Here is a 27,437-nt window from a genome sequence, read left to right as displayed (position 1 = left end):
TTTGAGGAACTGCCAGGCTGTTTTCAAGGCGGTTGCACTATGTTACACCCACCAGCAGTCTGGGAGTGTCTGATGTCCCCACATCCTTGCCAGCACTTGTTGCTGTCTGTTTTTTTGATTCTGGCCATCCTAGTGAATGCGAAGTGGTATCTGGTTGTGGTTTGGATTTGCATTTCCTTAATGACTAATGAAACTGAGTATCTTTTCATGTGCTCATTGGCCAGTTTTTAAAAATGTCTCTTGAAGTCATTTGCCCATTTTAAAATTGGGTTATTTACCTTTTTTTTACCGTAGAGTTGTGTGAGTTCTTATATTCTATCCCTTATCTGTTACGCGATTTTCAAATATTTTCTCCTGTGTCTTTTTGCTGTCTTGATGGTGTCCTTTGAAGCACAATTTTTTATTTGTGATGTGGTCCAATTTTATCTATTTTTTCTTTGGTTGTTTGTGCATTTGGTCATAATGAAGAAACCATTACCTAACCCAAGTCACAAAGATTTACCCCTTGTTTTCTTCTAAGAGATTTGTAGTTTTAGCTCTTATATTTAGATCTATGATCCATTTTAAGTTACTTTTTTTTTTTTTTTTTTTTTGGGGTACGCGGGCCCCTCACTGTGGTGGCCTTTCCCGTTGCGGAGCACAGGCTCTGGACGCACAGGCTCAGCGGCCACGGCTCATGGGCCCAGCCACTCTGCGGCATGTGGGATCGTCCCGGACCGGGGCACGAACCCGTGTCCCCTGCATCGGCAGGCGGACTCTCAACCACTGTGCCACCAGGGAAGCCCTAAGTTACTTTTTTAATATGGTATAAGTTAAGGGTCCAACTTCATTCTTTTGTATGTGGATATACAGTTTTCCCAGTACTGTTTTGTTTTTTGTTTTTTTGCTGTACGCAGGCCTCTCACTGCTGTGTCCTCTCCCGTTGCGGAGCACAGGCTCCGGACGCGCAGGCTCAGCGGCCATGGCTCACGGGCCCAGCCGCTCCGTGGCACGTGGGGTCTTCCCAGACCGGTGCACAAACCCGTGTCCCCTGCATCGGCAGGCGGACTCTCAACCACTGTGCCACCAGGGAACCCCCCCCAGTACTGTTTTTAAAATACCATTCTTTCCCCACTGAAGGCACCCTCAACAGAAATCAAGTGACTGTACACCTCCATATTCATTATAACATTATTTACAAGAGCCAAAGCAAAGAAACAGCCTAAGTGTCTATAGACAGATGAATGGATAAAGAAAATGTGGCATACAGAATGCAATGGAATATTATTCAGCCATACAAAAGAAGGAAATCCTGGGACTTTCCTGGTGGTCCAGTCGTTAAGACTTCGCCTTCCAATGACGGGGGTGCAGGTTCCATCCCTGGTCAGGGAGCTAAGATTCCACATGCCTCGTGGCCAAAAAAAAAACCCAAACATAAAACAGAAGCAATATTGTAACAAATTCAATATTTAAACATGGTCCACATCAAAAAAATCTTAAAAAGAACGAAATCCTGGCATTTGTGACAACATGGATGGACCTTAAAGGGCATTATACTAAGTGAAATAAGTCAGACAGAGAAAGACAAATACTATTTAATATCACTTTACGTGGAATCTAAAAAAAACCAAACTCACGGGTACAGAGAACAGATTGGTGGGTGCCAGAGGCAAGAGGTGGGAGAAATGGGTGAAGATGGTCAAAAGGTACAAACTTTCAGTTATAAGATAAATAATTTCTGGGGATGTAATATATAGCATGGTGACGACAGTTAACAATACGGTATTGCATATTTGAAAATTCCTAGGAGAGTAAATCTTAGAAGTTCTCATCACAAGAAAAAAATTGTAACCATGTGAGTTGGTGAATGTTAACTTACTGTATAATCATTTCACAATATATGCATATCAAATCAAGTCATTGTACACCTTAAACTAATACAGAGTTGTGTGTCAGTGTGTCAGTTATTTCTCAGTAAAACTGGGTGATGGGGGGAATCAATTGATTCTACTCCTGAGGCTTTATTTCTGGGCTCTCCGTTCTGTTCCATTGACCTTTTGTCAGTCCTTAGGCCACTATCACACTGTTTTGATTTTACAGTTGTATAGTAAATCTTAAAACCAGATAATATAAGCCCTACAGCTTTGTTCTTCTTTTTAAAGATTGTTTTGTCATCTCTGTCCAGATTATTTGTGGATCCTTTGCATTTCCATATGAATCTTAGGATCAACTTGTCAATTTCTACAGAATAAGGCATCTGGAATTTTAATAGGGATTGCACTGAATCTGTATATCAGTTTGGGGAGTATTGCCATCTTAACAAGATTGAGACCTCCAATCCATGAACATGGGGGATGTCTTTCCATTTGTTTAGTCCTTCTTTGATATCTTTCAAAAATGTTTTATCATTTTCGGAGTACGAGCTTTGTACTTATTCTGTTACATTTATTCCTAAGGGTTTTATTCCTTTTGATCCTATTGTAAATGGAATTATCTTTTAAATTTTATTTTCAAGTTGTTTGCTCAGTTTCTTTTGACTAGAGGGTAAGGATTTGTACTGAGCAGGGACAGCGGCTGGGTTTGAATAGTTCATGAGAATGTCAGTGCAGGTGTACACAGACGCTGAGTCCTCAAGAGCCCCCAGATCTGTTCACTTTCTAACAGTGACCAGAGCCAGGTTCTGGGTATAAATTTTGTTTGTTTGTTTGTTTTTCAATTTCTCCATTATGTAAATTTTCAAGCATACAAAGGGGGAGACCAGTCCTGGCCCCTCAGGTGCCACGCTGAGCTTAATCACCCACCCCTTTTCAATTATTCCTCCAACCCTGTGCCTCGGTCTGGGTTAGCTTGAAGCAATGCAAGATAACACAGCACTCTCTCTGAAAGTATTTCCCATGTGTCTCTATAAGATAAGGGCCCTTTTTAACATATAACCATAATACCGTCCCACCTAAAAAACCAACAAATGTATTCCCTAATATTAAATAGCGGGTCATTGTTCAGATTTCCCCTGTTTGCTCATTATCATTAGTGGTGTATTTTTCCAGGTTTGTGTGCCTCAGGACCCAAATAAGTTCCATACACTGCAGTTGGTTGACATGCCTGTCCCCACCATCTCCCTCATTCCCTCTGGTGTCATTTGCCATGATTTCTGTCCCCTGTGTGTCCTGTACGCTGCCGGCTCAGGGCCCTGGTCATAGTCAGCTCCCACTGTCCCGGCCCATTTGGCCTCTCGGTGGCCATGCTGAGGGCTGCTGGGGGGTCCAGCTGACTCTCTGGGATGTGGATGGCTGCATCCCCTGCCCTGATGCAAGACTTCACCAGGCCTCAGCTTGGTGGTCCTCTCAGCTCCTTGCGCCTTCCAGAGCTGGATTCCTTTGCTTTATGCATCAGGTGTTAAAATAATTGATTCCCTAGCATATCTAAAGAAACAAACCAGCTTTTTGAGTACTGTTTTCTAGTCAGTCTACTTCAGTTTCCTTCTGCCTTTTTCTTTTTTCTCCCATGGTGAAAGTCCTCGTTCTTAAAGACTCCAGCATTCTTTTTTTTTTTTTTGTGGTACACGGGCCTCTCACTGTTGTGGCCTCTCCCGATGCGGAGCACAGGCTCCAGACGCGCAGGCTCAGCGGCCATGGCTCACGGGCCCAACCGCTCCGCGGCATGTGGGATCTTCCCGGACCGGGGCTCGAACCCACGTCCCCTGCATCGGCAGGCAGACTCCCAACCACTGCACCACCAGGGAAGCCCAGCATATTTTGACTGGGGTCAGATTATATGTCTCAGTATACACTCAGCAGTCTTAAAATAGCAGTACTGGCACTAAAAATAGCAGTACTGGCACTGCTAATAACAATTACTAGAAATTCAGATTTTTATTTTATTATTATTATTATTTTTTGTGGTACATGGGCCTCTCACTGCCGTGGCCTCTCCCGTTGCGGAGCACAGGCTCCGGACGCGCAGGCTCAGCGGCCATGGCTCACGGGCCCAGCCGCTCCGCGGCATGTGGGATCTTCCCGGACCGGGGCACGAACCCGTGTCCCCTGCATCGGCAGGCGGACTCTCAACCACTGTGCCACCAGGGAAGCCCTTCAGGTTTATTTTGCAGTTAATTTTGTCCTTAGATTTCTTCCTCTAGGGATGTTACATGAAATCGTTATTTTTCAAAGTCACTGAAGTGGTTTGTTTTGTGTTGGTCTCAGCCTACAGATAGTGATGCCTGGACCTGTACTCCTCTTGGCAGTCCCCACAGACACCCCACCTCCAGCCCGCACCAGAGCCAGTGTTGTGGCTGGACTGGCCCTTGTGGTCCTCACGATTGCCACATACCCTCCGCAGTGACCATCAGGGAACTTTGAGAGAAACAAGTTTGATTACTCACAGGTCCTAGAGGGTACACAGCACACCCAGAGCCCCAAAGCGAGGTCATAGGTAGAGAGGGAGGGAGCACAGACCTGGGGCTCTGCCTTTGTCAGGGCTGAGGTTGGGGTGCCTAGGGTTTCACGGGTTCACTGTTTGTGAATTTAAAACGTAAGAGCAGGGTTGAAGGTGTGGGAGGGGAAAAGCACTGTTGGCAGTTATCTAGGTCACCATGGGCTTTCTACAAGGGGAACTTCATGGGTAGGCTGGCACTTTATCTACTTGGGTAGCTGGCAATCTGTTTATTCAAGATGGATGTCTTTGAAATGGATGCCTTGGCAACCAAAACCAAAACCTTAATGTTAGGCACTTACACTACATGGTTCCTCTGTGGTCACAATGCCAATTCAGTCCTACACAGCTCAGTTCATTGTTTCATTTTGCGTTTGAGTTTGGGGGATTGCTTTTTCCCCCTAATTTAATTTTATATCATAATATATAAACTGTTTATGTGGTTCTAAAGTCAGATCTATCAGAGGAGGTATGTTCAGAAAAGTCTGCCTTCCTCTCTACCCTCTGCTTTCCTGGCCTGTAGATAAACATTCTTAAATCTAAGTTTTCATTATTTGATATAAGCAAATACACATGTGAGCACATTTTCCTTTATTAGCTAAGTTAGAAACATGCTGTGCGCATGTTTCAGGAAGGACCAGGTCTGCAGACCCCTCCAGCGCAGGCTGTGGCAGCCTTTCTCTGTGTTTTGAGCTACGTGTGCCCATCATGTGGGCTCTGCAGTTGCTCTGCCTTTTGATGCACTGAAGAGTCTTGTGCTCATATCATTTTCTACTTTGTGAGTGTGCATTTGGGGTAGGCTTCTAGATTGGGTTTGATAGGTGGTTTCTTGGACGTTTGTGACTTCTTGATGCTCTGTCTTCTCTAGGTGGTCACAGGCTCAGGCCGCCAGGAGGCTCAGAAGACGGATGCTGAGTACCGGAAGCTCTTCGACCTGGCGCTGCAGGGCTTGCAGCTGCTGTCCCAGTGGAGTGCTCACGTGATGGAAGTGGTGGGCACTCTCACTTTTATTTGGAAATGCACTCCCTACTTGGTTAGAAGTGCTTTTCTTCCCAAACTTGACTAAATTATATTTTTTCTGCATTAACTTTGGTCTTTGGATCGAGAACAAATTGGCTTTTTATCTTTGGCACTAGAAATAAGAGTATATATTAAATGTTTCTAAGACGGCTCAATGTACACTTCATTTACATATAATGCAAATAAAGGGCCTTATCTTTTAAAACATTGATAGAATTAAATTTGTATTGTTATGATGATTTTTAATGCTCATTTTTTTTAAACAGCACTCTGTGTATTTCTAGCCGTCAGTTTCTTTTGTTTAGGATTAGTAAAGTGGTTTCTGATGCATAGAAAGATTTGGATACCCATAAGTCATAGAGGATTTTCCCCTTTGTTGTTTATTTTGCTCAGATAAGGATGATTATATTTGGATGGGTACCTGATTGTTTGAAAGGCTGATTCTTTTAGAAATGCTGATGAAACGCTTATAGTCTTAGATATTCCACATAAAATATCCAGGCCTTTTTACCTGATGTATGTCTTAAGTTTCTGATGTATTAACTTGAACCTGAAGTCACATTGCCAGAATATTTTGCAGTTTTATGGAGATGGACTATGTGTGCGTGTGTGTGGTGTCTGTGTGTGCATGTGTAGTGTGCATGTGCCCATGTGTGCATGTATAGTATGCATGTGTGTGCGAGCACACATGCCGCTGTGTGACTTTCAGACTCAGTGAACAATAGAAGGCTGACCTTTGGTAGCTTTGGTGATGGTCCTGTGAGTCAGACCAGCAGTTAAGCATTTCGCATTCAGTGTGGCTGTCTCCCCTCTTTTTGACCACACCAGTATTCGTGGAAACTTGTGCACCCAACCGACAAGTACTCCAACAAGGACTGCCCTGACAACGCCGAGGAGTATGAACGTGCCACCCGCTACAACTACACCAGCGAGGAGAAGTTCGCCCTGGTGGAGGTGTGCTTTGTCTGCTTTCTCTTCCTTCTTTGACTCTGGCCTGAAACTGTCTTCCCTTTACAAAGCAAAGGCAAAAACATGAATGAACTGCTTATCTGATGTCATTGTATCTGTGTAGGGCGGCCCTTTGCATCTGTCACAGTTGTCAAAACAGAGAGTAAAATAGGTTGTGGGTTCCCGGTCTCTGCGTGGACACTCCCCTGGGGCAGTCGGGGTATGTTCTGAGTGAGAGCCTGGGAGCTGCAGCAGCTTCCTTATGGCCACACACAAGAGGAGTGAGCCAGGACCTGGGTGTCTGAGGGAGAAGAGCCCCTTTCACAGCTGTGTGGTCCCCAGCTCTGCACTGTCATTAGGACCCTTTGGATGAATAGTTCTTAATTGCTCTGCCATCCAGTGTTTGGATGTAGATTTTGTAGCTGTACATTTCCTGCCTTATTTAAGGAATCTTTGCATACCCCAAGGTCATGAAGATGTCTCCTATGTTGTCTTCTGGATGTCTTATTCTGCTTTCACATTTGGATCTGAAATGTCCCCACCAACCCTCCCAACTGCTCTTCTTGCCGCCTCTGTTGTGAGTCAGGTGACCATACCTGGGCAGGTGTGTTTCTGCTCATGTTCTAATCCACTGGTCAGTTTGTCTATCCTTTCCTAACACCCCTCTGTGTTAATTACAATAGTTAATCATGTGTCTGGTAAAGCAGGTCTTTCTGTCTTCAAGAGTTCCTTGGCTATTCTTGCTCTTTGTATTTTCATAAACATTTTAGAATCACCTTTCCATGTCCCAGTGAAACCTGTTAGAATTTTTTATGAGGATATGAATAAACCTATAGATCATTTTAGGAAGAATTGACAAATTTATAAAATTAAGTCTTTTATGAATCTGGTATGTCCCTCCATTTGTTAAGATTCTCTAAGATCTCTTTTCATCTGTAAAACTTTTTCACACCTTTTGTTGGCTTTATTTCTAGGTATTTGATATTTGATGGTGTATTTTAATTTTTTTCTAAATGTTTATCACTGATGTTTAAAATCAGAATTATTTTTTGTATTTTCCTTGTATCCACCAACTTATCTAAACTCACTTATTAATTATAATAAATTACCCATATATTCTTTTGGATTTTCTACTTATATAATCATATCATCTGGAAATGATGACAGTTTTATTTCTCCCCCTTCTATTTTTTTTTTTTTAATCACACTGGGTAGGATTCCTACTCATTAAATAGAAGGAGGCTCCAGGCATCTTTGTCTTGTTTCTCATCTCAAAGGGAAAGCTTTCAGCATCTCACCGTATGATATATTTGCTGTAGGTTCCTTATAGCCACCCTTCCTCAGATCAGAAAAGTGGCCTTCTATTCCTTGTTTGCTAAGAGATTTTATCATGGATTTTATATTAGTTTTATAAAACACTTCTGCATCCGTTGAGGTAGTTTTGACTTTTTTATTCCATTAATGTGGTAGATTTACACTGATAGGATTTTTTGGATCCAGTTTGATGTTAAGCTACCCTTGCATTCCTGGTTTAAACTCAACTTGATCATGATATATTATCCTCTTTATATATTGCTGGATATAAGTTGTTAATATTTTGATTTGGATTTTGCATTAAGGTTCATGAGTAAGAGTGGCTTTTGATAATACTTTTTTCTTTCAGTGTTTCATTTTAGAATACTTTTAGATTTACAGAAAAATTGCAAAGGTAGTACAGTGAATTCCCATATACCCCACACCCATTTTCACTTATTACTAACATCTTACATTAGTATTGTTACATTTTTAATAAGCCAGTATCAATACATTATTATTAGCTAAAGCCCTTGCTTTATTCATATTTCCTCACTTTTCTATAACATTCTTCCTCTGATCCAGGATCCTACATCACATATAGTCAGTCTTGTGTCCTTTGGCTCTTCTAGGTCACAACAGTGTCTCAGACTTTCCTTGTTTGTGATGACCTTAACGGTTTTGAGGAGTGCTAGTCAGGTGTTTTTAGAATGTCCCTCAATTGGAATTTATCTGATTTTTTTTTTTTTTTTTTGCGGTACACGGGCCTCTCACTGTTGTGGCCCCTCCCACTGTGGAGCACAGGCTCCGGACGCGCAGGCTCAGCGGCCATGGCTCACGGGCCCAGCCGCTCCGCGGCATGTGGGATCCTCCCAGACAGGGGCACGAACCTGTGTCCCCTGCATCGGCAGGCGGACTCTCAACCACTGTGCCACCAGGGAAGCCCTATCTGATGTTCTTTTCTTGATTAGACTGGGGTTGTAGTTTTTGCGAAGGAGGACCACAGAGCTGTTTTCATCACCTCACATGCGAGGTCCATGCTGTCACTGTGGTCCATCATTGCTGGTGTTGCCCTTGGTCACCTGGCTGAGGTTACCCACACTGGCCATCGCCCCCTTTCATAGGGCGCTTTTGGGGAGGAAGTCACTGTGCTTAGCCCACACCTGAGGAGTGGGTAACATTGCTTTTTTATAACCTTCCACTCTAGTTTTTGGATGCTGGCTTTGTAAAATGGCTCACAGCACTTCCTTCTTTTCTGTTGTCTGTAGTGGTTTCTGTAAGATATTATTTTTTTCCTTAAATGTTTTCTAGCATTTATTGGTGAAGCTTTTCCTTTATGGGATGGTTTTTGAAACTTTCAATGTCTTTGCTATATGTAGGGGTATTCAGATTTTCTGTTTCTTCTCGTATCAGTTTTGGTAAGTTGTATTTTCAAAGGTTTTCTAAGAATCTTTCTAAATTTTCTAATTTTTGACACAGTTTTTTATAGTAAGTTCTCATCTTACTGGTAACAGCTTTTTCCCCCCGCATACCATACAGTTCACCCGTTTAAAGTGTAAAATCCAGTGCTTCGGGGATACCTATTCACAGAATTGTGCAATCACAATCAAATTTGGAACATTTTTGTCGCCTCAAAAAGGAACCCATTAGTAGTCACCCCCCCACCCCCATTCTCCCCTTTCTTCATCCCACGGCAGCTACCCGTCTACCGTCTGACTCTGTAGATTTGCTTATTCTGGGCATTTCATACAATACGTGGCTGTGATTGGCTTCGTTCACTTAACATAATATTTTCAAGGTTCACACGTGTATCAGTATTTCGTTCTTTTCATTGCCAAATCATATTCCATTGTATGTATATGTCACATTTTATTTATCCATATTAGCTGATGGATACTTGGATTGTTTTAGTTTTTCACTTTTGAGTAATGCTGCTGTGAACTTTTGTGTATAGATTTTTGTGTGGACTTGTTTTCGTTCCTTCTGGTGATACACCTAGGAGTAGAATTGCTGGGTCATATGGTATCTCTGTGTTTAACATTTTGAGAAACTACCAGGTGGTTTGCAAAGTGGTAGCACTACTTTACATTCCTACCAGCAGTGCTAGAGGGTCCCACTTTCTCCAACTCCTTGCCAACCCCTGATATCTGTCCTTTGATTCCAGCTATCCTACTAGATATGAAGTAGTATCTCATTGTGGTTTTGATTTGCATTTTTATAACAACTAATGCTGTTGAATTAGCACAACTAATTTCTGTGCTTATTGATAGTTTGTATATCTTTGGAGAAATGTCTGATCAGATCCTTTGCCCATTTTTTAATTGAATTAGTTGTCTTTTTATTATTGCGTTCTCTATATATTCTAGATACCAGTTCTTATCAGACATATGATTTGCAGTATTTTCTCCCATTAACTTTTTACTTTCTTCATGGGGTCTTTTGAAGCATAAAAGTCTTTAATTTTGATAAAGTTCAGTTTTTCAATTTTTCCTTTGGTTACTTGTGCTTTCGGTGTCACATCATAAGAAATCACTGCCTAACCTAAGTCACAAAGATTTATTCCTATGTTTTGCCTCATATATTTGAGGTGTGATCCATTCTGAGTTAATTTTTTTATGGTGTGAGGTAGGGTGTTCTGTCAGGGGTCCCCAAGACCACCCTCAGGCTAGATTTGCTAGAAGGACTCACAGGACTAAGTAGCTGTTCTATTCAAGGTTATGATTTATTATAGCAAAAGGACACAGATTAAAATCAGCAAAGGGAAAAGACACCTGGGTGAAGTCCAGGAGAAACCAGGTGCAAATTCCAGTGTCCCCCTCCTATTGGAGCTGCAGGGGATGTGCTTAATTCTCCTGGCAGTGATGGGTGATAACAGATGCAAAGTGCTGCCAACCAGGGAAGCTCACCTGAGCCTTGGTGTCCAGGAATTTTATTGAGGGTCAGTAATGTAGGCATGTAGCACATGCACGATTGACCTCAGCTACTCAGACTCCAGATCCAGAGCAAAAACAGCTGTTTGCTATAAATCACATTGTTAGCATAAAATATCTGGTGAAACTGCTATTGCAATGGCCCAAAGCCTCAGGCACACAGACATTCTTCAGGCTGAGTATTCCAGTGGCTCAGAGTTGGTTCCTAGGAGCCAACCAAGGGCCAGACCTTTCCTGGGAATGTGCAGGGTTTGGTCATCCCAGGCCTGCTGAGATGACCCTTTCCTACACAGGAGTCCAGCTTCATTCTTTTGCATGTGGATATTCAGTTGTACCAATACTGTTTGTTGAAAAGATAATATTAACCCGTTGAATTATTTTCACACCCTCTTTGAAAATTAATTGACTATAAATGTGAGGGTTTATTTCTGGACTCTTAATTCTGTTCCACTGATCTGTATGTTTATCCTATTCCAGTATAGTCTCATAATCTCTTAATATTTGTAAATCGTGTGGTAGTGTCCCCTCTTTATTTGTAATGCTTGTAATTCGTGCCTTATCTGTTTGTTTTTTCTTGATCAGTCTTGCTGAGCATTTGTTTGTTTGTTTATAAAACAGCTTTATCTTAGTTGATCACCCTCTATTATATGCTTGTTTTCTATTTCATTAATTTTTGCTTTTAGATATTCATTTCCCTCTACTTTTGGAAGGGGTTATTTTGTTTTACCTTTTTATAAATTGGTGATCAGTATTAGGTTATTATTATCTTTAGGCTTTTTTGTTTTCTAATATATGCATCCAAAGTTCCAAATTTACCTTTCAGCACACCTTTTCCTACATCCCATAAGTTTGAATATATAGTAATTTCATTTTCATTCAGATTGCTGTGAATTTCAATTCAATTCAACTTCAGTTGGAGAATTTGCTGTTTTTTTTTTTTTGCGGTACGCGGGCCTCTCACTGTTGTGGCCTCTCCCGTTGTGGAGAACAGGCTCCGGACGCGCAGGCTCAGCGGCCATGGCTCACGGGCCCAGCCGCTCCGCGGCATGTGGGATCTTCCCGGACCGGGGCACGAACCCGTGTCCCCTGCATCGGCAGGCGGACTCTCAATCACTGCGCCACCAGGGAAGCCCGAATTTGCTGTTTTAAATAGAAAAGTTCCCTTTTTTTTTCTCATTAGAAAAGCAACCCAGATTCATCATATAAATCCTCAAAGCAAACAGAGAAAACACACATGTGAGATGAGGACAGGATCATGTCTCTGATGCCATTACAAAAATGAACTTTAAGCAGTTCAGTGCATTTTCTTCTGACCTTTTTATGCATATTAATTCACTGTGCCATTATTGTTTAATACAGGGGTCCCCAACCCCCTGGCCACACAGCAGGAGGTGAGCGGCAGGCGAGCGAGCGAAGCTTCATCTGTATTTACAGCCTCTCCCCATCGCTCGCATTACTGCCTGAGCTCTGCTTCCTGTCAGATCAGCGGCGGCATTAGATTCTCATAGGAGCGCGTACCCTACTGTGAACTGCGCATGTGAGGGATCTAGGTTGTGCGCTCATTATGAGAATCTAATGCCTGGTGATCTGAGGTAGAGCCGAGGCAGTGATGCTAGCACTGGGGAGCAGCTGCAAATACAGATTATCATTAGCAGAGAGGTTTGACTGCACAGAGACCATAATAAATCAATTGCTTGCAGACACGTATCAAAACCCTATCTGTGAGTGGCAAGTGACAAGTGGCAAGCTGCATCTTACGGAGTAGACTGGACATAAGCAACACAGTTCGGGTATCACTGTCTCCCATCACCCCCATATGGGACCATCTAGTTGCAGGGAAACAAGCTCAGGGCTCCCACTGATTCTGCATTATGGTGAGTTGTATAATTATTTCATTATATAGTACAATGTAATAATAATAGAAATAAAGAGCACAATAAAGGTAATGCACTTGAATCATCCCAAAACCTTCCCCCCCACCCCATCCTCAGAAAAACTGTCTTCCATGACACCGGTCCCTGGTGCCAGAAAGGTTGGGGACCGCTGGTTTAAAGATGGGATTTGGGTTACAAGCTTGTAACTTCTTTCTTCCTGTCCAGATAATAACAAATTTGCTTTCCTGAATCTTTTTCTGTTTTGTTGAAGTCTTTCACAGAGAGGTGCACCCTAAGGCATTCAGCAGTATTTTGAGTCAGTTACCAAATCCCCATGTTGGCTCCAGGCCAAGCAGATCTGTCCCTGCCCTCGAAGCACTCATGGTCTGATGGGGTCAGACCTAGGAACAGGGACAGCTGCAGGTGCAGAGCAGAAACACAGGAGGCCAGGGAGAGGCCCGGTGCTTGGGGGAGGCAGTCGCCTGGCATGTGTCAGGCCCATGGAGCTCAGCTGTGACCCTCCAGCACACTGAAGATCATGTGTCCGTGCCCCTTCAGGTGATCGCCATGATCAAAGGCTTGCAGGTGCTGATGGGCAGGATGGAGAGCGTGTTCAACCATGCCATCCGCCACACTGTCTACGCCGCGCTGCAGGACTTCTCCCAGGTCACCCTCAGGGAGCCGCTCAGGCAGGCCATCAAGAAGAAGAAAAACGTCATCCAGAGGTCAGCACTGCTGCACACACTTCCTGCACGGTCATCCAAAACTGAAGGATCAGCTTAGGTTTGAACAGCTGTAGAGTTAACATTTTCATAAAGTGCATTTATATTCAACCTCCAGGCACCCTTTGGGTGAATTTCCTCTAAATGTAATGCAGTGGGTCCAATTATTAACCTGAGCAACCCACAATAAATCAACTACAGAAGGTCCAGGCAGTCTGGAGACCCAGGGACAAGGGTGTGCTTATCTGGGGCCTGGGTGTCTCAAAATCTGTCTGGCAGTTCTGTTCACCAGGCCTGTAGGGACACACAACCCAGAATCTCATCTCCCATTTCTTCAGTATTTTTGCTTCTGTTCCTTCTCGCCTGTCTTACAAATGAGTCAAAAACTATTGCATTGGCCAAAAAGTTTGTTCAGGTTTCGCCGTAAGAGGCTACAGAAAAACCCGAACGAACTTTTTGGCCAACCCAGTACATACATATTGTAGAGTTCCTGTAGCAATCTTGAGCTAGTTTTCTATGAATGTTTAGCCTTTTAGATAAAGTTTTCTTTCAGAGACATTTACCTAAAATGAAGCTCACAGGGGCTCACACATGTACTGATTTCATTTTGTTGCTTTATATAATTGTCACCTGGTATGGTATGACTTTAGCATTAATAAGATCTTACACTGTGAGGTTTCCCAGTTTTTGTTCTCTCTCCTGGAGGGCTTAGTAAAGGTTTTCATATTTTCAGTAGTGCCTCGGTTTTGCTCACGCTTACTGTGATGGAGCCTCACCACGTGGGAAATGTGCAGCGTAGCCTTACAGTAACTCTGGATTTAGCTAGAGCTTTCCCCGTGAGGTGATTAGGGTGGGCGTGTGGGTGTGGCGTCTGCCCTGAGGGTGGCGCTGTGGAAGACTCCGAATGGTGGAACCCTGTTGGGAGTGGGGGCATCCCGATGTCCAAGTGAGTTGGGGACATGGGCAAAGTCCCCAGTATTGTGCTGGTGACTTCAAATTCAAGTTAGAAGATGGGATGACTCGCAGGGAGGTTGAGTTTCAGCTCTGGGTGATGTTTGGGGTCTGTCCTCTTGCTGCCCTGAGTATGTCTCAGTGTTTAGGAAATAAAACATCACGTCTGGGCTAACTGATGCAAAATGCAACTACATTAGATCCCCTGAGGGTAGTAATGTCCCCAAGAAAACGATCTATTTTTAAAGTTTCACATTGGACTGGTCCATTACCACGTCTCCCCCCTGCCTCCGGAGGGATTCATGTGTGAGAGTTGTCTGTGTGAGAGGCGAAGCGATGCTGTGACTGTAAAGGTGCCAAGCCTGTCAGCACTGCATCTGCCCTGACAGCTTGACGGGCGGTTTAGTGTCCTGCAGGCCATCAGGAAGACCGTGTGTGACTGGGAGACAGGGCACGAGCCCTTCAACGACCCGGCCCTGCGGGGCGAGAAGGACCCCAAGAGCGGCTTTGACATTAAAGTGCCACGGCGCGCCGTGGGACCCTCTAGCACCCAGGTTCTTGTTCCCCGATCCCCTGTCGCTGCCTGTTCCCCTGAGTGGGCTGACCCTGAGCTGGGGGGTGGTAGGGGGGCTGGGAGTGAAATGACCCCACCGCTGTCTGCTTGGGCAGATAAAGTACTGCCTGTGTCTTTTTTGCTCCTTTATTCCTTGCCCAAGTGACTCTGGGCTGCAGACACCCTGTGATTCTTGGGTTTGGTTATTTGCATGCAGAACTTTGACTGCATCAACTCCTATCCCAAAAATGTGGGTGAAAGTCTGTGTGTCTGTATTTATGCTGTGTTGCCTGGTGGGTGTTTAAATGTATGGTTATAATTTTTATGTTGGCTCTAAAAATGATCATTCCTAAAGATAAAATTTTTGGAAATTTAAAAACATAGCTTTGGTGTGTCTGTGGTCTTCAGCTACCTCTACTGCACCCTCTTCTGGCATACTCAGCTCCCTCCTGCCCCCAGGCAGCTTTTCTCTGACCCTCATACCTGATTTACTATGCCCTTTGGCTTTTCCCCTCCTGTTTTGGGACTTTGTACTTCTTACTCATCATCTCTGTGTTGGGGGCTTTTAGAATCGCTTCTGTCAGTCTTTCAGAGAATTACCAGCAGAGCATGTTGCTGACTGTGTATGAAACCTCTGGGGTACCTGGAAGGAAGTCATTGCTGCCCAGGGAGGGTGCCGTCCGGGGTCTGTCCGTCCCCTGTCTGCCAGCACGCTGGCGCCCTCCTCACTCGTCCGCGTGTCTGTCCCTGCCCTGTGCTGCGTGTGACTAACGCTGTCTCCGCTCTCCCGTCTGTCCGTGTCTAGCTCTACCTGGTGCGCACCATGGCGGAGTCCTTGAGCTCTGCTGAGCTGCTCAGGCAGCTCAAGTCTGTGGGCACGGAAAGGCTCTTGCATGTGGTTAACGCGTTTCTGAGGCAGTCCTACACCTATCCGCCTCTATTAACCTTTGGTGGTAAGACATTGTTTGTTTTTCTTGTTGGTATTTACGGCCCGAGGCGAAGGGTTCTGCTCCAAGTTCTTTGTCCCAAGCAGCAGCGACTTGGCCTCGTGGATGGGCGCCACCCCTGCGAGCCGGCACGGTGTCCACGGGGCAGTCCCCCTCGTGGTTTATCTGCGTTTGTCGTAACTAATGTGCCATGTATATTTTCTCCCCCACAAATGTTTCCTTGGATAATGCAGCTTTACATGGTGAGAACCATGCTAGAGTCCCTCATTGCAGACAAAAGTGGTTCCAAGAAAACCTTGAGAAGTAGCCTCGAGGGGCCCACCATATTGGACATAGAAAAATTTCATCGCGAGTCATTCTTCTACACCCACTTGATAAATTTCAGTGGTAAGAGCTACTGCTGACCAGTGTCCGGCCCAGCATGTTCTAACACCACTAACACCATCTAGAATGCTTCCGCCTGCCTGGTCGCCCCTGCTGTGGTCCCTTCACGCACCCAGGCAGTGACACAAGTTGCCACCCTCGTGACATTCCCTCACCTGTTGCTTTAAATGCACGGCCGGCTGGGGGTTCCCTCCATGTGGCATGGCCCTTAGAAGGGTGAGGCCTGTGGGCCCGGGGCTGGCCCAGTGACCTGGACGCAAAGTCTTTGTAACCTGAACTGGGTCAGCAACACAGGCCAATGTGACTGTCACCTGGCTCGAGACGCAGGTGGTGATAAATATCAGAAGCCACCCACGACTGCAATGTGTGGAAGGTGGCAGGTGACCTGACGTGCACAGCCCATCCTAGGGTGACCGGGGCACGTGTGGATGCCCTTTGTCATCGTGGAGCCGTCCACGTTTATTTCTGTGCTGCAGCCATTATCCAGGGTGGGAGGCCTCTATCTTGGCTGCAAGTGCTGCAGGTTTAGAGTAATAGTAAGGCTTTTGTTTTTCTCTTCATAAAAGGATGGAAATATTTTTTTTTTCAATCTATTTTGCATTAGGTAGACCTGCACCAAGTGTGCCTGTAATGCTGTGTCTGTATCCCGTATAAAATAAATCCCACCAGAAGGTGTGCAGTGTTGACCAGCTCCCGTTGGTGGGCGGTGGTGTCCGTGCTGGGCCCGTGGGGCTGGACGCTGACTCTGCTCTGTTTGTGAGTGAGAATCAGCACGTCCAGGTGGCTTTGCCTGTGGCCACACTGTGCAAGGCACACATGACCCCTCCCTGCTCATGTGCACTGTCCGCAGCTCAGGGCTAAGAGCCTGGCACGCGCCCCCTCGCATTGTCCTGTGCGGTCTTCTCTGCTTGCGGAATATTAATGTGGTGTTATTTGAATTCCTTAAGAGACGCTCCAGCAGTGCTGTGACCTTTCGCAGTTGTGGTTCCGAGAGTTCTTCCTGGAGCTGACCATGGGCAGGAGGATCCAGTTCCCCATTGAGATGTCCATGCCCTGGATCCTGACAGACCACATCCTGGAGACCAAGGAAGCGTCGATGATGGAGTGAGTGTCCTGGAAGCCTGTCCCAGCCTCCTGTCTATGTGATTGAGGCCCTTGGTGGCATTTGGGAGCCGGGAGGTGGGGGAGGGGTGACTGTTCTCAGCACTTCATTTGAGGTCGTAATTCTTTTTTTTTTTTTTTTTTTAATTAATTTATTTTCGGCTACGTTGGGTCTCCGTCACTGTGCGCGGGCTTTCTCTAGTTGTGACGAGCAGGGTCTACTCTTCGTTGCGGTGCGGTGGCTTCTCTTGTTGCAGAGTGCGGGCTCTAGGCGCGTGGGCTTCAGTAGTTGTGGCGTGCGGGCTCAGTAGTTGTGGCTCGTGGGCTCAGTAGTTGTGGCTCGTGGGCTCAGTAGTTGTGGCTCGTGGGCTCAGTAGTTGTGGCTCGTGGGCTCAGTAGTTGTGGCTCGTGGGCTCTAGAGCGCAGGCTTAGTAGTTGCAGCACACGGGCTTAGTTGCTCTGTGGCACGTGGGATCTTCCCGGACCAAGGATCGAACCCGTGTCCCCTGCATTGGCAGGTGGATTCTTAACCACTGCGCCACCAGGGAAGTCCCTGAAGTCGTAATTCTTGGGGTGAGACTTCAGATATCAATACAAGGAACAGGTGTCTTGGCTTCAGACTGGAATCCAGAGCTGAGGCAGTAGAGCTAATTAAGTCCACTGTGTCCAGGTGCTGTGAGGCCCGGGAACTTGGCAAGGGGAGAGGTGGCCTGGCATGTAGTGTGTGGCATGGCCTCCGACTCAGATGGATTTGGGAGAGGAAATGTTCATTGAACATCTTCGTTTAGAGTTTGAAGCTCAGGGTCAGGGCAGGGGGTCAGAGATTTTGAAAATATGAAGTCCATGGAGGGAAAGTAATAGCAAACGGGGTGTCATGCAGTGAGCAGATTGGGGCCCTGCCTAGCGGGTCCTCCCGCCACCGTCCTTGCCTGTGCACGTCAGGAGGGTGGCCTTCCCTCACTCTGCAGCAGCCGTGGTGTCTGTTCCGTAGCGTTAGAGGCCTTGATGAGCGTGTGTGCGCCTCTAGGGCCACATTGGGCCCTCTGCTTATGTGCCTCAAGCTCTCAGAGGGACCTTACTTCTGGAGACCATCGGCTACCACCATTTGGCCAGGGAGAGAGGGGCTTTGGCCATACCAGGTGTGCTCATGGTCAGCTCTGGGGCCCAGGACCTTTGTATGTTTTTCTTTTTAAGTTGGACAGTTTGTTCTTAAAAATAAGAAAACGATTCATTCTTGTGGTTATTAAAAATACTGCAGAGTGGGGTGAAAATCTTTGAAACGCGATAACTGAGAAGATGAAGTTGCAGGAGGCCCTCTTGGACCCACCAGGTGCCCTGGGCGTGGCTGAGCCAGGCATGTCCTGCCAAGGGTCTGGCCAGCTTGCTGGGGCCTCTGTTAGGGCCCTCACAGAAGCCGAGTTTGGCATTTGAAGTAAGAGATTGTTTTTCCTCATGAGAGAGGAAGACAGTGAGCGTTACATTTCCCGTGGAGGGCAGGGTGTGAGAGCCGAGAAACCCTGTGTGGGCAGCTGGCCTGACCTCTCTCCCACTCTGCAGGTACGTCCTCTACTCACTGGACCTGTACAACGATAGCGCCCACTATGCCCTCACCAGGTTCAACAAGCAGTTTCTCTATGACGAAATCGAGGCAGAGGTGAGGGCCCAGGCACTTTTAATAGACTTTTAAAAATTTCCTTTTTCCTCTGAGTGTTAGAGGGAACAACCTTTCTTTTTAATACAAGGAGGTTCAAACAATGGAATGCACTTTGAAATAAACATTTTGGGGTGAACCCTTCTATCTGCACTTTTTTCTGTGCATCCACACAGGATGATTGGGGTCTTAAAACATCAGCTGTTGGGGGTCATCCTTTTCACGTGACTGCATGGCATGAACACTGCATATCTTGCCTGTTTCTTTCATGAACACAGTCTAGAGCAGGGGCATTGTACAGAAGAGATGCACTGAACCAACCTCTATTTAATTTCTCTAGTTTGGGCTTTTTATTTTTAATTATAAATAATGCTTTGATGAACTTCCTTGCACGTATCTTTTTAGTTGTACTGGATTATTCTTGAGGACAAATTCCTACAAGTGGAATTATTAAGTCTGTGTACATGCAGCTAAGGAGAAAAATCTTATTTTCTAGCTCAAGATGTAAGAGAATTTAACCTCAGCAGATTACATTATACACCTGGGTCTCCTTCCCCATATCCTCACAAAAACCACAGGAAGTGCTTCTTTGGGGAGATTTCATGGGCTCCCGGGTGAGGCAGGGTGGGCTGGGACAGAGACCCGTGGGTCCTGGGGCAGCTCCACTCTGAGCACAGGGTGTCCTCATCCCAGTTCCGGGGTGTATGTGCTAGCCCCATTTGCAAGTGAGGATACAGTTTTGAGGGTGAAGTCACAGACTGTGTCCACCCTGCAACTCTGACCGACGTTGGGAGCCCAGAGGAGGCCACGGGCAGCGGCTCTTGGGACATACAGCCTGGAATCAGGAGCTGCCCCCAGATGCAGTGCACGATAGCCCCTGGGAGCACGTGAAGAACAGAGACTTTCTTATATTCCATTGTATTTAAGAGAATTGGAGCATTTTTCTCCATCAGTAAGCAAGGTTCTGACATAATTTTCAGCGGTGGTGTGGTGGTCACTCCTGGTCCCAATGAAATGGATTTAATCTGCTATTGTTGGACAGTAAAGATGTTTCTGTTTTCTCATAAGAGCCTTTTTTAGTTGCCTTAACAAGGGTTGGGGTTTTGGGGTTTTGTTTTGTTTTTTAATTCAATCCCCAGAACTTATTTATTTTATAACTGGAAGTTTGTACCTTTTGACCCCCTTCACCCAGTTCTCCCATGCTCCACCTCTGCAACCACCAATCTGTTCTTTGTATTTATGGGTTTGTTTTTGGTTTTTTTTAGATTCCACATATAAGTGAGATCATGTAGTATTTGTCTTATTTCACTTAGCATAGCACCCTCAAGGTCCATCTATGTTGTCGAAAATGGCAGGGTTTCCTTCTCTTTTATGGCTGAGTAATATTCCATTTGTGTGTGTGTGTGTGTGTGTGTGTGTGTGTGTGTGTGTACATACCTTCTTTATCGATTTATCCATCAGTGGACACTTAGGTTGTTTCCATGTCTTGGCTGTTGTGCTGCAGGAACCGTGGGGTACAGATATCATTTTGAGTTAGTGTTTCCATTTAAATACCTAGAAGTGGAATTGCTGGATCAAAAAAAAAATTTTAAGTTCTGTTATTTGATCTTGGTTTAGGGAAGCTTTTTTGGGGGGCGAGGGACGTGCGGTACCGCACAGCTTGGGGGATCTGAGTTCCCCGATCAGGGATTGAACCCGGGCCCTTGGCAATGAAAGTGCAGAGTCCTTACCACTGGACCACCAGGGAATTCCCTAGGGAAGCAAAATTTAATGCATGCTTTCCTTTCCTTTCCTTTAGGTGAATCTCTGCTTTGACCAATTTGTTTATAAGCTGGCCGACCAGATATTTGCATATTATAAGGTTATGGCAGGAAGGTGAGTATGTGTTTGTAATTTGGGTACAAAATCTTGGGCAACTTGATCTGACATTTCCATTAAAATTCACAGCACGTGAGAAATTGTCCTCTCTTCCTTCCATGCTAGTTTGCTTCTTGACAAACGGTTACGATCAGAATGCAAGAATCAGGGTGCAACCATCCATCTCCCGCCATCTAATCGCTATGAGACGCTGCTCAAGCAGAGGCACGTGCAGGTGAGCCAGGCCTTTCCTGGGCACGGTGAGGCATGGAACCAGCAGTGGAAATAGTGGGGTTTTCTTAGAGCTCCTCAGGTTTTAATAGATGTCAGTATGTATGTGGCTGTGGGACCATCCATGTAAAGAGCTGAGGTTTTAAAGATAAGCAGTTTCTCTTGGATAACCTGACATACAAGGGAAGGCTGCCCTGCGCAGTTCCCAGGAGGCCTGGCCCAAGCACAACTCCTCTCCAGGAGCCCAAAAGACAGAGCTTAAAAGAAAGAAGATGTGGACTCTAGTCAGCTCAGAGTGGTGGGGAGGAACTGCTTCTTGGCCAGCACAGAGAGTAATAATACAGTGCTTGTTTTTTTTTGTTTCTTTAAAAATAACATATATACATCACCAAAAGGAAAATACAGAAAACTGTAGGGAAATCTCATGTAATTCTATCTACAAATAACCACCATTCACATTTTGGGACATTTTCACCAGGGTTTTGCCTGTATTTTTATGTTATTGAAATGATACTGAGGTATGCACATGTTGTTAGGACTCTGCAGTAGAGATGGAGTAGTTTTCTCCTACTTATCCTTATGACACGGTGAGGGTAAGGCACACGCAGGCCGCTCTGTGCTGGGAGGTGGCCCTGAACCCGTTACAAGGGGTACGCTAAGTGCCAGACCCAGGCTCTCCAGGATCTCTGGGGAGGCTTGGGGTTTCTGTCTGTGATGTAAGTGTAAGTACACTATAAGAGTCCTTTTATAGCTTTGACTTGCAGAATTTCAGCTCTGGGAAAGTAGGGTATTTGATCATACTGTCATCTAAATTTTGTACGTTATTTGTCTGTCTTATCTTTTGGAATCAGTTTCCTGGGATAGATCCGTATTCTCTTGCTTATTTGTTTTTTAATGTTCATGCTTTCCACTCTCTGTGCCCAGCTCCTGGGCAGGTCCATAGACCTCAATCGTCTGATTACTCAGCGCGTCTCCACCGCCATGTACAAATCCCTGGAACTGGCAATTGGGCGATTTGAGAGTGAAGACCTGACATCAATAGTTGTAAGTGCTCTCCTTTTTCTCAGGCTCAGCAGATTTGGGGGGTTGGAGCTACTTCTACTTTTGTCATTATTGATAAATTGACCTGATGGTAGGTTCATTTTTTGCATAGAACTCAAAAGGTGTGCACTCACTGAGCTGGGCCTGCCTGGGCATCTGCTCTTCATATGCACAATTCTAAATTGACTTCAAAGAACAAATAGTTACACCTCACTATGGCAAAAGATATGGCAAAAGAATGAAAGGAGGAACGTTTTAAAAATTAAAAAGAAATGAAGACAGACAGAAAGGATTTGAGAGAAGATCATGGAGATGGTGGACGGTGAAGATTCAACATACATATTGTAGAGGCCCCTGAAGACAAAAACCAAAGCAGTGAGATGGAACAAACATTAAAAATGCTACTTGAAGAAAACTTTGATGAAATAAAAACCAGTATAAATACATATTAGAAGCAAATATTGCATACATGGGAAGACAGACCTAAAGTGGCCAACACCAAAGAACACTGTAGTTAACATTGTAGTATTGAACTTTCAAGGAAAAGTAAAAACCCTCTGGGTATCTCAGCAGAGTGATCAAGGAAAGAAAATCCAATTGTCCTCAGACCTTTGCCAGCAGGGAAGGAAATGCAACTTAAGGATTTTGTGCCAAATCTATCTTACAAGAATAATGGCTGCAGGCAAATGGTAATGAGCTTGTGAGAACTCCAGGAAGACTGTTTGTTCCTAGAGAAGCAGGTGGGGGGCAGGTGTCTGCTGGGCCCGCCTCTGCTTCCTCAGAATCCAGGCTGTCTGTGGCCACAGAGCCCACAGTGGCTCTTCCTTCAGCCTGGCTTGGGCTGGGGCATGGTGTTTCATTGCCCTTGGTGTTAATGTGATTCGGTTGAGGTTTTGACCACTATAAATAGAATGCAAGCCAGAGACCTTTTTTTCTTTTCCCTAGCTTTTAGTTTTATTGATCTTTGCTATTGTTTTCTTTGTTTCTATTTCATTTATTTCTGCTCTGATCTTTATGATTTCTTTCCTTCTACTAACTTTGGGTTTTGTTTGTTCTTTCTCTAGTTCCTTTAGGTGTGAGATTAGATTGTTTATTTGAGATTTTTCTTGTTTCTTGAGGTAGGGTTGTATTGCTACAAACTTCCCTCTTAGAATTGCTTTTGCTGCATCCCATAGGTTTTGGATTGTCGTGTTTTTGTTGTCATTTGTTTCTAGGTATTTTTTGATTTCCTCCTTGACTTCTTCAGTGATCTCTTTGTTATTTAGTAATGTATTGTTTAGCCTCCATGTGTTTGTGTTTTTTATGTTTTTTTCCGTGTAATTTATTTCTAATCTCATAGTGTTGTGGTTGGAAAAGATGCTTAATATGATTTCAATTTTCTTAAATTTACTGAGGCTTGATTTGTGACCCAAGATGTGATCTGTCCTGGAGAATGTTCCATGTGCGCTTGAGAAGAAAGTGTAATCTGCTGTTTTTGGATGGAATATCCCATAAATATCAATTAAATCTATCTGGTCTGTTGTGTCATTTAAAGCTTATGTTTCCTTATTAACTTTATGTCTGGATGATCTGTCCATTGGTGTACGTGAGGTGTTAAAGTCTCCCACTATTATTGTGTTACTGTCAATTTCCTCTTCTATAGCTGTTAGCATTTGCCTTATGTATTGAGGTGCTCCTCTGTTGGGTGCATAAATATTTATAATTGTTATATCTTCTTCTTAGATTGATCCCTTGATCATTATGTAGTGTCCTTCCTTATCTCTTGTAACATTCTTTATTTTAAAGTCTATTTTATCTGATTTGAGTATTGCTACTCCAGCTTTCTTTTGGTTTCCATTTGCATGGAATATCTTTTTCCATCCCTTCACTTTCAGTCTATATGTGTCCCTAGGTCTGAAGTGGGTCTCTTGTAGACAGCATATATATGGGTCTTGTTTTTAAATCCATTCAGCAAGCCTGTGTCTTTTGCTTGGAGCATTTAACCCATTCACATTTAAGGTAATTTTCAGTATGTATGTTCCTATTACCAATTTCTTTAATTGTTTTGGGTTTGTTTTTGTAGGTCCTTTTCTTCTCTTGCGTTTACCACTTAGAGAAGTTCCTTTACATTTGTTGTAGAGCTGGCTTCGTGGTACTGAATTCTATTAGCTTTTGCTTGTCTGTAAAGCTTTTGATTTCTCTGTCAAATCTCAATGAGATCCTTGCTGGGTAGAGTAATCTTGGTTGTAGGTTCTTCCCTTTTATCACTTTAAATATATCGTGCCACTCCCTTCTGGCTTGTAGAGTTTCTGCTGAGAAATCAGCTGTTAACCTTATGGTAGTTCCCTTTTATGCTATTTGTCGTTTTTCCCTTGTTGCTTTTAATAATTTTTCTTTGTCTTTAATTTTTGTCAATTTGATTACTGTGTGTCTCGGCATGTTTTTCTTTGCGCTTATCCTGCCTGGGACTCTCTGTGCTTCTTGGACTTAGGTAGCTATTTCCTTTTCCACGTTAGGGAATTTTTTGACTATAATTTCTTCAAATATTTTCTCCGTTCCTTTCTCTCTCTTCTCCTTCCGGGACCCCTATAATGTGAATGTTGGTGCATTTAATGTTGTCCCAGAGGTCTCTTAGTCTGTCTTCATTTCTTTTCATTCTTTTTTCTTTATTCTGTTCTGCAGCAGTGAATTCCACCATTCTGTCTTCCAGGTCACTTATCCGTTCTTCTGCCTCAGTTATTCTGCTATTGATTCCTTCTAGTGTATTTTTCATTTCAGTTATTCTATTGTTCATCTCTATTTGTTGGTTCTTTAATTCTTCTTAGGTCTTTGTTAAACGTTTCTTGCCTCTTCTCGATCTTTGCCTCCATTCTTTTTCTGAGGTCCTGGATCATCTTTACTCTCATTATTCTGAATTCTTTTTCTGGAAGGTTGCCTATCTCCACTTCATTTAGTTGTTTTTCTGGGGTTTTATCTTGTTCCTTTATCTGGTACATAGTCCTCTGCCTTTTCATTTTGTCTGTCTTTCTGTGAATGTGGTTTTTGTTCAACAGGCTGCAGGATTGTAGTTCTTCTTGCTTCTGCCCAGAGACCATTTTAAGTTTACTCGTAGTCACATTAGAAAAGGAGAAAGAAATTGGAGGAATTAATTTTAGTAATCTATTTTATTTACCCAATATATCCAAAAATTAACAATTCAACATATAATCATTATAAGAACTCTATTGACGTGGATATCTTACATTCTTTGTTTTCATGTTCAGTTTCTGAAATCTGTGTATCTCACACGTATGGTGCATCTCAGTTTGGACCAGCCACGTTCTTGTTGCCATATGTGGCCAGTGGCTGCCTCAGGGAATAGTACAGACCTGGGCAGGTTTATGAACAGTCAGTGTGAGAGCCTGGAAGGCCACCTCTGAACATGCTTGCCAGTTCTGCTGCACAGCAATGCTTTTGAGTAACTTCAGGTGCGTTAGGAAAGCTGATTAAGTCTAACACCTGAGGACACACTGTGTGCCATCGGGTTGGGGTGGACACATCCCAGTGTTCTCTGCCCTGTGAGGGGTTTGGAGGCCAGCAGTGGGAAGTGGGAGGTAAATGCAGTGGAGAATGGACAGTGGCCATTCGGGGGCAACCATGGAAAGAAGGGGCATTTTAAGAGCAATGGAGAGGACACGAATTTAGGTGTGAGAAGTAAGCTTGTGTCACCTGCCAGACCGCCACCATGTGCGTTCTTGGCCTAACTCACTGGCCCCCCCTTAGTGCAGCCCCTCACCGTCCACGTCCTGCTCTGCCCGCTCCCGGCCCACCACCATGACGCTACCCACGTAGAGGATGGAGGCCGCCACGCCAGGCCTAGCTCTGTCCTCACGCCCCTGTCTTTGTGGTCCCACAGGAGCTGGATGGCCTCTTGGAAATCAACCGCATGACCCACAGGCTGCTGAGCAGGTACCTGACTCTGGACAGCTTTGATGCCATGTTCCGGGAGGCCAACCACAATGTGTCAGCGCCCTACGGGAGAATCACCCTCCACGTCTTCTGGGAGCTCAACTACGACTTCCTGCCCAACTACTGCTACAATGGCTCCACCAACCGGTGAGCATGCTACCTCACAGATGGCTCTGGATGCCCCTTCCAATGGGCATCGAAATAGGATGGTCTCAGGGCCCATATTTTCCTGTGTCCAGGATACTCAGGCCCTCCTGGTCTCCTCCATTTGCAAGTGCAGCCCTGGGCCAGCCCTTGGGTGTGTGGTCATGGCTTTCATGTGCAGACTGAGTGCGGGGCCAGGGTTCCTATCCAGGGCACTCCCTTGGGGCTCAGGGCCAAATCTGTGGTACATGTGGACAGCAGCTGCTGGGTCTGTACCACCTCCATACTTTTAATGCCTACTGACATTGGAATGTGCTGGGTGACTCTACTTTTCATGCTTCCATTCTGGGATGTCGGGCCATGTGAGGGTCTGCCAGTTAGCTGCCCTCCACGCACCTACCATTTTACTATGTTGGACAAAACAAAGTGGCCCGCTGGAAGGGTGGCATGGCTGCTGGCTTCAGGGTCATGTGGTCCAGTCTTGGGGTACAGCCAAGGTCCTGGGATGGCTCTGTGTCACCTCCACACTCTGGCAACTGCCTGCCTGAGGCCTGTCCTCTCTGTGCTGAGCTTCACTCCTGCTGTGTCAGTACATGCCAGAGAGGAAACGTGTGTGTGTGCTTGTGAGTGTGAGAAATGGGGGTGAGTATGAGTGAGGGTGTGTGTGAGAGACCGTGTGTATGTGAGCGTTATGACTTTTATAACTTTTTATTTTTTATAAATTATTTTTTTATTTTATTTTTTATAAATTTTTAAATTTATTTTTGGCCGTGTTGGGTCTTTGTTGCTGTGCACGGGCTTTCTCTAGTTGCGGTGGCTTCTCTTGTTGCAGAGCACAGGCTCTAGGCACGCAGGCTTCAGTAGTTGTGGCTCGTGGGCTCTAGAGCACAGGCTCAGTAGTTGTGGTGCACAGCTTTAGTTGCTCCGCAGCATGTGGGATCTTCCTAGACCAGGGATCAAACCTGTGTCCCCTGCATTGGCAGGCGGATTCTTAACCACTGTGCCACCAGGGAAGTCCTATGACCACCTTTTAAAAGTAAATGTCTTTTGCTTTTCCTTTGCTTCACTACTGCATCTGAACATCCTTCCATGTGTTGGCTTGATCACTACTGTCTTTCAGGCCTAGATTTTTGTGTCTTGATCCAGGGGTGCTGAGCTTCGACCCCGAGGGCAGAAGGGAGGCCCTCCTGTGGGAGGCATTGCTATTGCCATTGTCTGTTTGGGACCCCAGGGTTGGTTTCCTTGTGGGAAATACAGGCCTGTTGCTGGTACATGGAGGTGTGCCATTAGGCCCATCAGCCCAGCCCCATGCAGCAGCAGAGGGCACATGGCCATGGCCACAGAACCACAGGTGAAGGAGCCCTGGTTGGCCTTCTTGGGTCAGGGGGCCCTGGGCCTGGCTGGGCACAATCCACCGGAACCAAACTTTAGAGACTACTCATCCCTGTAAACT

The 27,437-nt window shown here is 45.0% G+C and overlaps 1 protein-coding gene across 3 annotated transcripts in view; it reads left to right on the top strand.

The window, feature by feature from the left end:
* The window catches only part of CYFIP1 (cytoplasmic FMR1 interacting protein 1), a 67,896-nt gene that overhangs the window by 18,749 nt on the left and 21,710 nt on the right, over nt 1–27,437 (top strand). The window contains exons 12-22 of one of the 3 annotated variants that reach the window (XM_089916961.1): nt 5,279–5,401; nt 6,259–6,384; nt 13,034–13,200; nt 14,555–14,702; nt 15,882–16,035; nt 16,980–17,136; nt 18,691–18,787; nt 20,583–20,659; nt 20,768–20,876; nt 21,797–21,916; nt 25,788–25,987. In XM_089916961.1, coding sequence (XP_089773087.1) covers nt 5,279–5,401; nt 6,259–6,384; nt 13,034–13,200; nt 14,555–14,702; nt 15,882–16,035; nt 16,980–17,136; nt 18,691–18,787; nt 20,583–20,659; nt 20,768–20,876; nt 21,797–21,916; nt 25,788–25,987 — 1,478 coding nt within the window. Of the gene's footprint in view, nt 1–5,278; nt 5,402–6,258; nt 6,385–13,033; nt 13,201–14,554; nt 14,703–15,506; nt 15,655–15,881; nt 16,036–16,979; nt 17,137–18,690; nt 18,788–20,582; nt 20,660–20,767; nt 20,877–21,796; nt 21,917–25,787; nt 25,988–27,437 lie in introns of those variants that run through there. The other 2 variants (XM_089916962.1, XM_089916963.1) reach the window with 2 other exon arrangements.

This window comes from Delphinapterus leucas, chromosome 8 (genome assembly GCF_059928025.1).
Source record: "Delphinapterus leucas isolate spDelLeu-1000000601 "Yukka" chromosome 8, BTC_Dleu_Yukka2, whole genome shotgun sequence".
In the NCBI taxonomy this organism is placed as follows: Eukaryota; Metazoa; Chordata; class Mammalia; order Artiodactyla; family Monodontidae; genus Delphinapterus; species Delphinapterus leucas.
The sequence above is the reverse complement of the archived record's forward strand: the minus strand, read 5'-3'. Positions and strand labels throughout refer to the sequence as shown.